General features: G+C 37.0%; 1 protein-coding gene across 1 annotated transcript in view; it reads right to left on the reverse strand.

The window, feature by feature from the left end:
* Gpo1 (glycerophosphate oxidase 1) overlaps window positions 1-12,319 on the reverse strand; it is a 550,013-nt gene that overhangs the window by 215,640 nt on the left and 322,054 nt on the right. Inside the window, exon 12 of the mRNA XM_090414113.1 lies at window positions 9,563-9,741. Coding sequence (XP_090270239.1) covers window positions 9,563-9,741 — 179 coding nt within the window. The remainder of the gene's footprint in view (window positions 1-9,562; window positions 9,742-12,319) is intronic.

The raw sequence follows: 12,319 nt of genomic DNA on the forward strand, positions 1-12,319 counted from the left end.
CTCGTCGCTCAACCTTCCTCTTTTAACTGGGCTAAGGACAGGCATAGGGATGAGCATACGCTCCACCTATGGCAGAGCTGGCTTAGGTAATGAGGCCAAAAGAAATCCTAAAGAGATTTTTTGATATGTGGAGAGTAGAGAAAAGAATAATTATGGAAGGATGATATTGGTCAGGAAAAAGGATATAATGACATCATTTTTTCTGATATCATTATATCATTTTGAAGGATATAGTAAAGATATTACTGAGAAGGATATAGTAAAGATGTTAAATGAGCAATTGATAAAAGTATTTTCAATCACATGAAATTAATATCATGCGCAACTTGAGAGCAGTGGGCAGGTAGGAGGAATTGAGTAAACTTAATGTGAAAATAAGGTGTGTGGAGACACTGAATGATTTCGGATCATGGTATGATGAGTTGTGTGTGATGATGGACCTCCCACGATGAGTTATTGATTATTCTATGAAGATCTGATGATGATAATAACCACCTTGTCATTCTCCTCATCATTAACTACTGTTTTTATTCTTTCGTTCACATGTTGTTCACCTATGCTCACTCCAAAAATTACACTTTGGCCAATAAGCTCATCATATTATGATGAGATAACAGGTTCGTGTGGTAGACGTAATTTAGCGCTTGTGTAAAATTGGAGATTTTTAGGTTTTATTCCGTTTTTCCCTTAGAAAATTAGGGTAAGTTTTAGATACTGGAGAAGATTTTCAGTTTTTAGAGTATTTAGTGTCTTTATAACATATTTTAATTGTCATATTGTGGTGCCAAACACACACAAGAAACCTAACAGTGAAGTAGTGAACAAGAAAGTTTTCTCCACTAAGACGATATTGAAAAAAATTTAACCTCCAAAATCGCTAGATTAAATCAAATTATTAGACAGACAATGAGGGAATTACAGAAAGTCAAGCATTGTTTAGATAAACACAAGAAGAAGAATTATTATTATTACGGGCAACTCCAAGGAGTCGACAGACTCATCGAGGGAGGCCCTAACGTCAAGAACAACTATTCATCTTTCACACAGTATCTATCATACCTCGCCTTAAACTCATTCACAGTCATAGCACCTACAACAGACTCTGGCAGCTTATTCCACTCATTTACCACTCTCCAAGTAAAGAACCTAACTCTAACACCCCTGTTAACCACATTTTTGCCCAGCTTCCATGTACGGTCCCTAGTCCTCCCACCACCAGCCCTATTCTCAAAAATATCTTCTGGATTAATCTTATAGAAACCCTTCAATAATTTGAATGTCTCAATTATATCACCCCTTTTCCACCTATCAACCAATTTTTGCAACCCACAAATCTTCAACCTGTTCTCATAAGGTTCATTCCACAGACCTGCCACCATCTTGGTCACTCGTCTCTGGATCCTTTCCACCTCCTCCACATCAAGAAGAAACTCTGGCCCATATCTGGGCACAGTAGTCCAGATGGGGTCTTATCAGGACTCGATATAGAAGAACAATAACTTGTTTGTCTCTGCTTGTTAAAGTATTTTTTAGTAACCAAGTGATTTGATGAGCTGTTTTAGCCACTTTTGCAATGTGCCCCCCAAACTTCAACTCCCTATACACCAACACTCCCAAATCCCTGGCCTCATCAATCTCCTGGTGTATGGTTCCACCAATGTGATATACTGCTGCTAATCTTTTCACTCCAAAATGCATAACCTTACACTTTGCCACATTAAATTGACATCCATTTTCCTTAGTCCAGTCCTCCAAACTATACAAATCATCCTGCAAAATTTTGACATCCTGTGCACTCACAATTGCTCTATCCAACTTTGCATCATCAGCAAACAAGTGAACACTTCCTCTCAGATCCTTTCCTATATCATTAATGAACAAATTGAAAAGTAGTGGTCCAAGAACAGAACCCTGCGGCACACCAGTCATAAGCCGTCTTTTGGACTCCACTCCTGAATAAACCACTCTCTGGTATCTCTCCATCAACCACCCTCCTATCCATCTCACCAACCCTATATCCATCCCCATCTGCTCCAGTTTACTGATTAGAGTTCCATGTGGTATCCTATCAAAGGCCTTGGCAAGGTCCAGTAGAATCACTGAAAACCCATTACCCTTATCCAGTTCAGTCGTTACTGTGTTATAAAACGTGAGCAAATTACTGAGGCATGATCTACCCTTCACAAAACGATGTTGTCCCCATACAGTATCCCATTTTCATCTATCCAATCCTGTATTCTTCTCTTGACTAGTTTCTCCAAGACCTTGACAATGATTCCTGATATGCTAATCGGTCAGTAATTTACAACAGCAGTCTTGGAACCCCGTTTATGCAGTGGAACTATTTTCCCCTCTTTCCACCCCCTCGGGACTAAAAGAAGAAAAAATCACAGGAAAATGGAAAACAACAAAGCATATAATCAGATAAGTTAGTAAATAATAATGAAAATCTGTTAAGAAAAGTTGATTGTAAAAAGAAGGATGTTTTTTGGTATGGTGACTCAATCATAAAACATGCCATTGATGAGTGGGTTATAATGTCAAGTTTTCCCAGAGCAAAAATTAAAAATATAACACAAGCAATTGAAAACAGAAAAGAAAAGCAAAAGAGGTCATAATTCTCGTAGGTACCAATGACTTTACTAGTGATAAATTCAGCATGAGAGATCTTAGGGGACTTTATTTTCCATAATGCAAACTGACTGCCCAACATCAAATGCACAGACAAAGTAGGAAGGGAAGCTGAATCAGTTATCCATCAATTAACACAAATAATTAATCTACAAACAAGAATACAAGACAACCTCATCATTCCTTCAACATTCTGGACCTTTTCTTAACTATCTCTCCCTCCAAACACATCGTGGATGTCTGCTCTCTCTTTGGCATTCTGATCCCAATCTTTTTAAGTCTTTGACTCAACAGTTCATCCTCCTCCCAGCCAATCTCAGCCTCAGTCCCTTTGGCACTATATCCATATCAACTGGGATGACTACTGGTTAAAAGTTATGTGACCTTTCATGTGTGGGTCATCATCATAAAAAAAAAAAAAAAAAAGTTCAGGTTATGCAGGTTAATAGTCAATAGACATATTGGAGCTGCAATAGTACAATGTTGAAGTTGCTTTTGTGCACTGTGTGTGTCTACACACACACACACACACACACACACAGGTGGCCAAAATCTAAGGACGAACACTATTTTTGAAGATCACAACCACAAATTCAGACAAATCAGCTTGTGGCAATTTGTATAACTAATGATTCTGAGTAGAAAACAGGAAATTTTCAATCTGAACCCAAAGGGTCACATGGTAGCACTCAACAGGTTATAAAGGAAAAGGCTACACTAAGCAAATTGTGTTTGAAGGAAGCTCTTTTCATGAAGGAATAAATTTGCAAACGTGAATGTTTTGTAATGTTTCAAAGACATCACTAGATGATTTCACATGGGGAAGAATTATGGAAAGCTTGAAGAATGCTACAGAATTATTGATATTGCCAGAGAGTTTGGAATCTCACATAGCATTGTATCCAGGCTCTGGGTACCATTTCAAACCAACGGAATGTGTTCCTGAGGTTTGCTAAGAGGTTTCCCTCGCTCTACCATAGAATATGAAGACAGATTTTTGGTTATAACAGCAAAACGTAATCAATGGACCATGGCTGAAGTCAGCTCCATTCAACCACATGTATGCAGATATCTCGACAAATTGTGGCCCAGAGGCCTGTAGTCTGTGGGCCTTTATCCACAGCTCATCATAGAGCATGTTTTCAGTGGTGTTGTACCATAAAAATTGGACAACACACCAATGGGCTAATGTACAAATTGATCTGCCGTGAAAGTGGTACTGCTTAGGTTTGCGAAAATGTTCTTGAAAAGGATAGATACAGTGGTGCTCTGATCACGGTGCAGGGAGGCATTATGCTTAATGGACATGCTGAGCTATAAGTGTTGGAAAAAGGTACTATGACTGGTGAACAATATTGCAATGAAGTTGTTCAAAGTCATGTACAACTGTTTCTTGGTGATGTGGGCGAAGAATTCATTTTTGTGAATAACAATGACACACATCATACATGAGGAGTGGAGATACTTCTGGAGACAGGATAATAATTGAATCAAGTGGTGAGTACACTCCTCAGATTTCAACCCCATAGAACATGTTTGGGATGCAATATGGAGATGCACTGCTGCAATTCCCCTCCAGAAAACAAACAAGGCCATATCCTTGCTCTGAAGGAGAACTGGGCTGGTTTGATTCAAGAACTCCTGAATAACTTGGAGCTAATCATAGTATGATGTGAGAGCTGCATCACAGTTCGGGATGGACATTTTCCATACTGAAATGTCTCCCTGCATATTTTTATGTAAGCACCGTACATTAATTCTTTAAATGCATCCTTAAAAAATTTGTAACTTTTGCCAAATACATATTGTAATTTAATTTGTATGAAAAATATAACGCATTTTTTTTGTGTAATATAATTTATTAGTATTCCTGGCAATAAATTTATGCCCACATTTGGCTGTATTCATGAAAATTTTTTCACATACAGGTAAAAGTGTAGTCTGTCCTTAGCTTCTGACACCAATGTGTGTGTGTGTGTATTCCTGAAGATGCCCTTGATATAAAGATGGAAACAAAATATAATTTTATTCAAAACAGTACTGAGTTCATAAATGTAGTAATGTAATAATGGATAAGAGTTGTATTAGAAATAAAACAGCTCATCAGGGTGAAATATGAATTCTGAGAAAAATCAGAAGAGTGACCAGATGACATCACTGGCAGAATGATATTAACAATGATGGTAAGAGGAAGGAATCTGATATTGGTGTAAGTATTATACTTTAGATAGGTTCTGTTCACAGAGGCAATCTAATGGTATGCCATCTTAAACAGAATGGAAGTATATAGTTTAGCAAAAGGGTTGTTTGGTACTAGGATGGTAAGAAAAAAAATGCACAGTAAGACGAGCATCTAGATGAATTTATTCTAGAAGTGTCTTAGAATATATATAAAATGTCAGAATATCATCACCATCATCATCATCAAATTCCTGCCATGTACCCTCAAGGGGTGTACAGGATATGACAGTACTACATGAAAAAATTACATCATTACTAACTTCCTATCTACAATTTTCCTCCAAATCAGTCTGTTACTTGTCAAGACCCCAACATTATCAGATCTTATATTTCTATCGTCTAAGGCACTTTGTACCGTATCAATCCACCTATATCTTGGTCTTCCTCTGGGTTGTTTTTCTGCCAACCTGGCAGAGAACACTTGTTTTGCTAATCTTTCCTCTCCCATTCTATTTAAGTGACCATACCACCTGAGATTAGCTCTGCTAATGCATTCCTGGATGCTGACAATGTCAAGTTCTTTCCTAATATCCTCATTTTTAATATGATACTGCCATTGATGCTATCTGTTCATGCCTATAATCTTTCTCAGGACTCTCATATCTGCGGTCTCTAGTCTTTGGTCAAGTTTTACTTCTGCCCAGATCTCAGATCCATAAGTTAAAACTGGTTTGAACACTGTCTTGTATACAGTTAATTTAGTGTTCCGACTAATTTCACTCTTATTCCATATGAATTTATTCAATTGACTTCCCACCATACCAGCTTTGCTGATTCTGTTGTATATTTCTATATTTAATTTAATATCTTCATTAAAAATTGTGCCTAAGTATCTGAAATGTTTCACTTGTTCCACAGGTTCTCCATTCACAACACAGTTGACATTTTCAATGATTCTGCTTATATTCATTGTCTTCGTCTTTTTATTGCTGACTTTCATACCATATCTATTACAACAGCAATTCAATTTAGTCAGAGAATCTTGCAGACTTGTAGAGGATTTATTTAGAAGTATAACATCATCCACATTTAGCAAAGAGCTGACATTAACATCTCCAATTTTGATATCATATTTAATACCACTTTCCTTCATAATGTGATCCATATAGATAATGAATAACAGAGGGGATAATGTACATCCTTGTCTCACACCAGATTTAACATTAAACCATCTTCCTGTACTTGCTTCAATTCTAACTGCTGACTTACAACTCAAATAAAGACTAAGTATTGCTTGATATAATGCCCCATTGACACCATATAACTGCAGCGTATTGAATAGCTTCTCTCTTGGCACCTTGTCATATGACTTTTCCAAATCGACAACACTTAAATACAGATCTTTGTTATATTCCCATGCTTTCTCGACTATTTGTCATAAAGTGAAGATCTGATCCTGACAGCCTCTATTTGGCCTGAATCCAGCTTGTTCTTCACCAAGCTTTTCTTCCACAATTCTTCTCAACCGTTTCTCAAGTATACTTGCATAGATCTTGCCAGGAACACTCAGTAGGGAAATACCTCTGTAATTCTCACATTCAGTTTTATTTCCCTTTTTATATATGGGTACTCTGAGAGCTCTACTCCAATCATCGGAAATTAGTCCCTCTGTCCGGGCTTTCTGAACTATGCAGTGCAGCCCCTGTAAGAATTTTATACCACCATACTTCAGCATTTCTGGTCAAATATCATCTACTCCTGCTGCCTTTCCACATTTCAAGCCTTTGATGGCTTTTTCTACTTCAAGTATGGATATGCATTCCTGACTGCATGCCTGATCAGTGTTTTTTTATCACTGTGCTGTCATCACTGCTTGTTTCATTTAGCAGTTTTTCAAAGTAATTACTCCATACTTCAAGGATATCTTTTTCTCCTGTTTTCATGTCACCTTTATCATCTCTAACTCCTTTTACAGCACTCTTTCCTCCAATCCTAAGCTTCTTCAACAACCTCCAGAATATTTTGCCACCTTCTTGATATTTATTTTCTATATTCTTGCCAAAGTCCTCCCATGACTTTTGTTTAGCTAGTTTTACACACTGTTTAGCTTTCTTACATTTGTCTCTGTATTCTGTAAGAGTAAAAGCTGACTTATTTGCCAGGAACTTTTGATATGCTTTCTTCTTTTCCTTCACTGCCTCGTCAACTTCCTGTGTCCACCAGGGAGTTCTGATTTTCTTATCCTTGCACACAACCTCACCACATGCCTCTCTGGCAGAATGAATCAATGTTTTCTTCAGAGTTAGCCATTGAATCTCCAAGTTTGATTCCTGTTCTCAAACTCTTTCATTTTCTTTTCAATAATCTTTCTGTATTTTAGTCTACAGTTCACATCTGAGAGCTGCTCAACTTTTATTCACTTTAAAACTTTCTTACATGTTATTCTTTTCAATATGAAATTCAATTTTATCCTGCTCAAGACTAAATAGTGATCACTTCCAATTTCAAATCCTCTGTACACTCTGGTGTCCTGCACCAGGAAGAAAACATCACTATCAACAATAACATAGTCAATGAGACTTTTCTTATTCCTAGCCTCTTCTCGCCATGTGAATTTGTGCACATTTTTATGTTGGAACATGGTGTTATTAATAACCAGTCCATGTCCTGAGCAGAAATCCAACAGATATTTGCCATTATTATTAGCTTTGCTCTTTTCTCCAAATTTTCCCAAAATATTTTTGTATGTCTCACAATCATTTCCTACTCTGCTATTTAGATCCCCAACAAGGACCAACTTTTCCTTTTTCATTGTGTCAGTTGCTTTTTCTAGAGCGTCAAAAAATTCCTCCACTTCTACCTTAGTAGAACCTTCTGTGGGACCATAGGCACAAATAAGTCTCATTGTCCAGTTCCCCATTCTCATATTTGCCCACATTACTCTACTTGAGACTGACTGCCATTCAAGAAGATTAGCCTTGGATTTTGTGTTGAATACTATGGCTACTCCTTCTTTTCCTTGATTGTCGTTGCCTGAATATAACATTTTGTATTTATTGCTGAGAAAGATCTCACCAGTTTTGGTCTTTTTTGTTTCAGTCACCCCTATTATGTCGATCTGGTACTTATCTAATTCCTCAGCCAGCTCCATTTCTTTGCCATTCAGGCTTCTTACGTTGATAGTACCGATCTTTAACTCTGGTGATGTTGAGTTGGGGGTTTGTTTTCAGATTTGTTCCAGTAGCTGACTTTTCGCTGTTCGCCCTGGTTCCGTGGCGAAAACAACGGGGGCCTTGTTTAATTGGGTGACGCCCCAGCCGGCATGAAATTTTGTCATGTTGTACCATCATTTTTTATTTTGGTTTAACCAATAAGAATACAATTTGGTTGGCTAAATCCCAAATTGCCAGCCCATCCTCGTTCGTTCAGTATCAAAGTATATACCCAACAGGGTGCACCACGAGAAGGTGAGGATTGGACATTAGGTCAGAAGCCCTGGTCGGTTCTCCGCATTCCTTTAAAGGCTATGTGGAGGTCTCCTCTCAGTTATGGACTGCTAATAAATAACATACTGATTTGTGGAAAACGCAACAGGAATTTAGTAGTAATGTAAACTTATTGCAAAGTAGTATCATAGTATCCTTACAGTCCTTGAAATCCTTAGTATCCTTGAAGGAACATATCTGGAATTTTGATGATATCTGACACATATCACATTATGCAGTAGAATGCTCAAAATTCTCTCAATGTTTCTCTCAAAAAATTTTAATGATGTAAAATAGATCAAAAACATGAATTAATAACTATTCAATGTTCATTAAACTTTACAGCCAACACAATCAAACAACAGATTATTTATCCAACCTTCAATTAACTGATTCTGGCAATATTAATCAACTTTTGGTAGAGAACCATGTAATGGTACTTCAATTATCAAAACTTGCCATTCTGAAAACTGAAGGATTGTATAAACAGTAGATTACTGTATATAAATTAAATAAATAAACAAAAATTAACACTATGAGAAATATTTAAAACATTCATCCTGCAAATCAGCTTTTTTCAGATATCATTATTATTACCCAAGACCCATGGAGTCAAAGACTCATCTAGGAGGCCCTTTTATCATACACACAGCTCATATGGCTGGCACAGAAAAATTTCACAAGCGACTCGAATAATCTTGCAAATTTAAAGCAACTGTGATAAACAAGTGCCATTTCTTGTCATCTGAGATGGTGGTCAGGGTTTATGCCATGGTCATCCAGTCTTGAAGAACTGTTTCTGGAAACAATCTGTTTATTCTTCAAGTCTGGAAGAGTGACCAATGTGACAGTAATAAATAACTACATCAGCATGAGATTGTACATGCACCAGGAAGAGCCTAGGGTTGATTTAATTCCTATTTTCCTTTAATTTCTTTTCCTTTCTAATTATGAAGAGAAATTTTACAAGTATTTTAAGCAAAAAACCAAGCATACTACAACTCTCTTTTACTAAAGTTTCCAATGCTATATGAACTGGAAAATCTCACCATACCAGACTTCATGATGAAGAATTTATAATCTTTATATGATCACATGAACGAAAAGCAGATTTAGAGTATTTACTATAAGGCATTTGTCCAAAATACATAAAGAAATTATCCCCCCCTCCCAATTCTATTTGAAATATTCTAATGGATAAAATCATATTGTCATTCTTGGAACAGATAAGTAAGTACTCTATTAATGAAAATAAGAATATTCACCTCACTATCAAACCCAAAATCCTGGACTAAGCGTATGAACATTGTTGGAGACCAACCATGTGCTCCCTCTAATAAAAAACCATCAGTCTGGCATTCTGACTTTGATTGTAGACCACCAACTTCTATGGCTTTATCCACAGTTTCTTTAGCCATAATTCGATAAGTTGTCCATTTGCCACCTATTATAAATGCAGTTGTTATAAATAAGTATATAATCCATATAGTTATTTTGTACTAAATAATATGAAACAGAACCACAAGTTTATTCTGAAAAGTAATCGTTATCATCATTTTGTTTATCCTCATTTAGATTTTGCAAAGAATCTTACTGACACACGACAAGTCAGCTAGTCCAGTGATGAAATGATTGAGCTGAAACCAGCAATGGGGCCTTCTTGTGGCATACTTAAGCTGCGCAGCATGCTGGATGGCCCATCTAGCAATACTGTTTCAGCAAGCAACTAACAGCTGACTCAGAACTGGCATGCAACAGGCGAATCTGACTTTCTAATTAAAAAAATGAAAGCATTGCAATGGCTGTTGATGCAATGTGATTTCTGCTCAGTGCATTGAATATAAAAGTGAAGAAATTCAATCAAGTGCAAGTAACTATAACTCTCTTAAAGTATGTTGTGTATATCAAAATGCTGATCTAGTTATTCATATTAAGTACAAATGAATAAATTTGATAACATGCCTAGAATTTTAAAAGGGTGTGATAGACTTAGTTGCGGGGCAAGCCTGTTTGGGGCCCCGCTACTTCAAACATGGTTTGAGCCTTGGGTTCACCTGTTTTAGCCAATTGCCTACGCAGGATGATACCTGCTATATTAAAACTGATTGAGTTAAATCGGGGATACCTGCAGTTGAAGCATATTATATGGCTGTAGGAGACATGAGGGGCAACCTACCCCCATGGTGGACTCTGATTTGGCGAACTATTGTTTCACTGTCTAACAACCAATTGTTTGCAATGGTGCAGAGTACTCATTAATCAATGAAAAACAAGGCATCATCGCAAAGTGTAATTCATCTCACAGCTAAGCAGTGTAGGGACGGTATTTAAGCTTTACTAGGAAACTACTGTTGTTTTGCATAAGAAGTGGAGTAAAGCTGCTGTGAATAAAAGCAGGTATGTGTTTGCTGGCACTGCCTGCTGGAATCAGCGATAGAACTTAGCCCTGCAAATTCTAATTCTCTATCTTGTGCGAGGAACAAACTGCTGAGTTCAATTCCACATCCATTGTGCAGGGATGTGGAATTCTACTGTGATGCCCAATCCCAAGATGGTAAGGGGTATATTGCCTCTCTCAGTTCAAGCCAGAACTAGTCAGCAGCCTGGTGAGGTGGCAGGATAGATATCTTCCAAGGAAGATTTTATATCTGCCGGGATGGGGTTCTATCTGCTATTTCCAGATTCCCTGAAAAATGATAGTAAGGAAGGGAACAGTAGTTGCCTAAAGGCATGTACAGGATCATTTATGATGAGAATATACGTTGGAAGAGAGAAGTAGGTTTATAACAAGAAGTTGTAAGAACAAAATAAATGTTCTATAATAAGGTGAAATAGAGGTGTCAGGAAATTGTTTAGAGCGATTATGGATAAATAGGAGTGGAGGGTGGATAAGGCTTATAATTTGAAATGTTGGCCAGTAAGAACTGGTTGAATTCATCTCACCAAAGATGTGACTCAAGAAAGACGTAAATAAGATGGTTGCAGCAACAACTGCACCTTGTTACGCGATATATCTCAAGTCAAATGGGGAGTGCTGGGAGGAGTAAAGACGGAATGACCTTACTACTGGCCACCACACCCATTTGGTTATGTTCTTGGAACTGAGTATAATTAAAAATGCACATCAGTGCAAAATATATAAGGGAAGATATATTGTATAATCAAACTGATTAGTAGTATGTTAAATTTTTTCTTCACAATTATTCATAAGACTATTACACTTTTTTATATAATCTTTATCAAGTAGCTTTATTTTATCCTCCTACATGTTTCGCCAATCTGTTTCTATTGGAATCCTCAGGGAATACAAACTAGTAAGCTAAAATGAAGGTTACAGACTAGGTTATAACCAATACAAAAAATTGGTATTGTGCATGTCTCGTTAACGTGATTTATTCGTAATGGCTCATGACGTAATTGTTATGAAAGTTCATTTCTTTGATGTTTAATGATCTGATAAAAGTTTTCCAAATTTCTGGTAAAATTAGACCTTGATTCTTGTTTAGGTTTTCAGTTTTACGGACGACTGTAGCTGCTTCTTTAAAGGTTCTTGAATGGTAGTTATCTTCTATGTATGGCATAAGGTTCTTATCCCACTCAATGTGATGGTTAGTAGAGGCAAAGTGGCATAAAAGGCCTGAAATGTCTTGTCTGTTATTTCTGACATATCCTATGTGTTCTTTCTTTCTCGTTTCAAAGCTTCTAGATGTCTGACCTACGTAACTAATACCACATGAGCAAGGAATATTATATACTCCAGAGTACTTGTAGAATGGGTGAGGATCTTTCGGTGATCTTAAAAATTTCCGAATAGTGTTGATTGGTTTGAATGCCACTCTGATCCTATGTGGTTTTAAAAGGTTAGCTAATTTTTTGGAAAGGTTGTTGACAAAAGGAATCGTAATTGTACTGATATATTGGACGTCATCACGTTGTCGATGTGGTATATCAATAAATAGTAGTATATCGATATTATACTTGTGGGTGGTATCGTGTGTGAGGTTAGGCTTGTTCACGGCACC

Source organism: Typopeltis vanoorti, chromosome 2 (assembly GCF_054136105.1).
Source record: "Typopeltis vanoorti isolate ZY-2024b chromosome 2, IOZ_Tvanoo_1.0, whole genome shotgun sequence".
Lineage (NCBI taxonomy): Eukaryota > Metazoa > Arthropoda > Arachnida > Uropygi > Thelyphonidae > Typopeltis > Typopeltis vanoorti.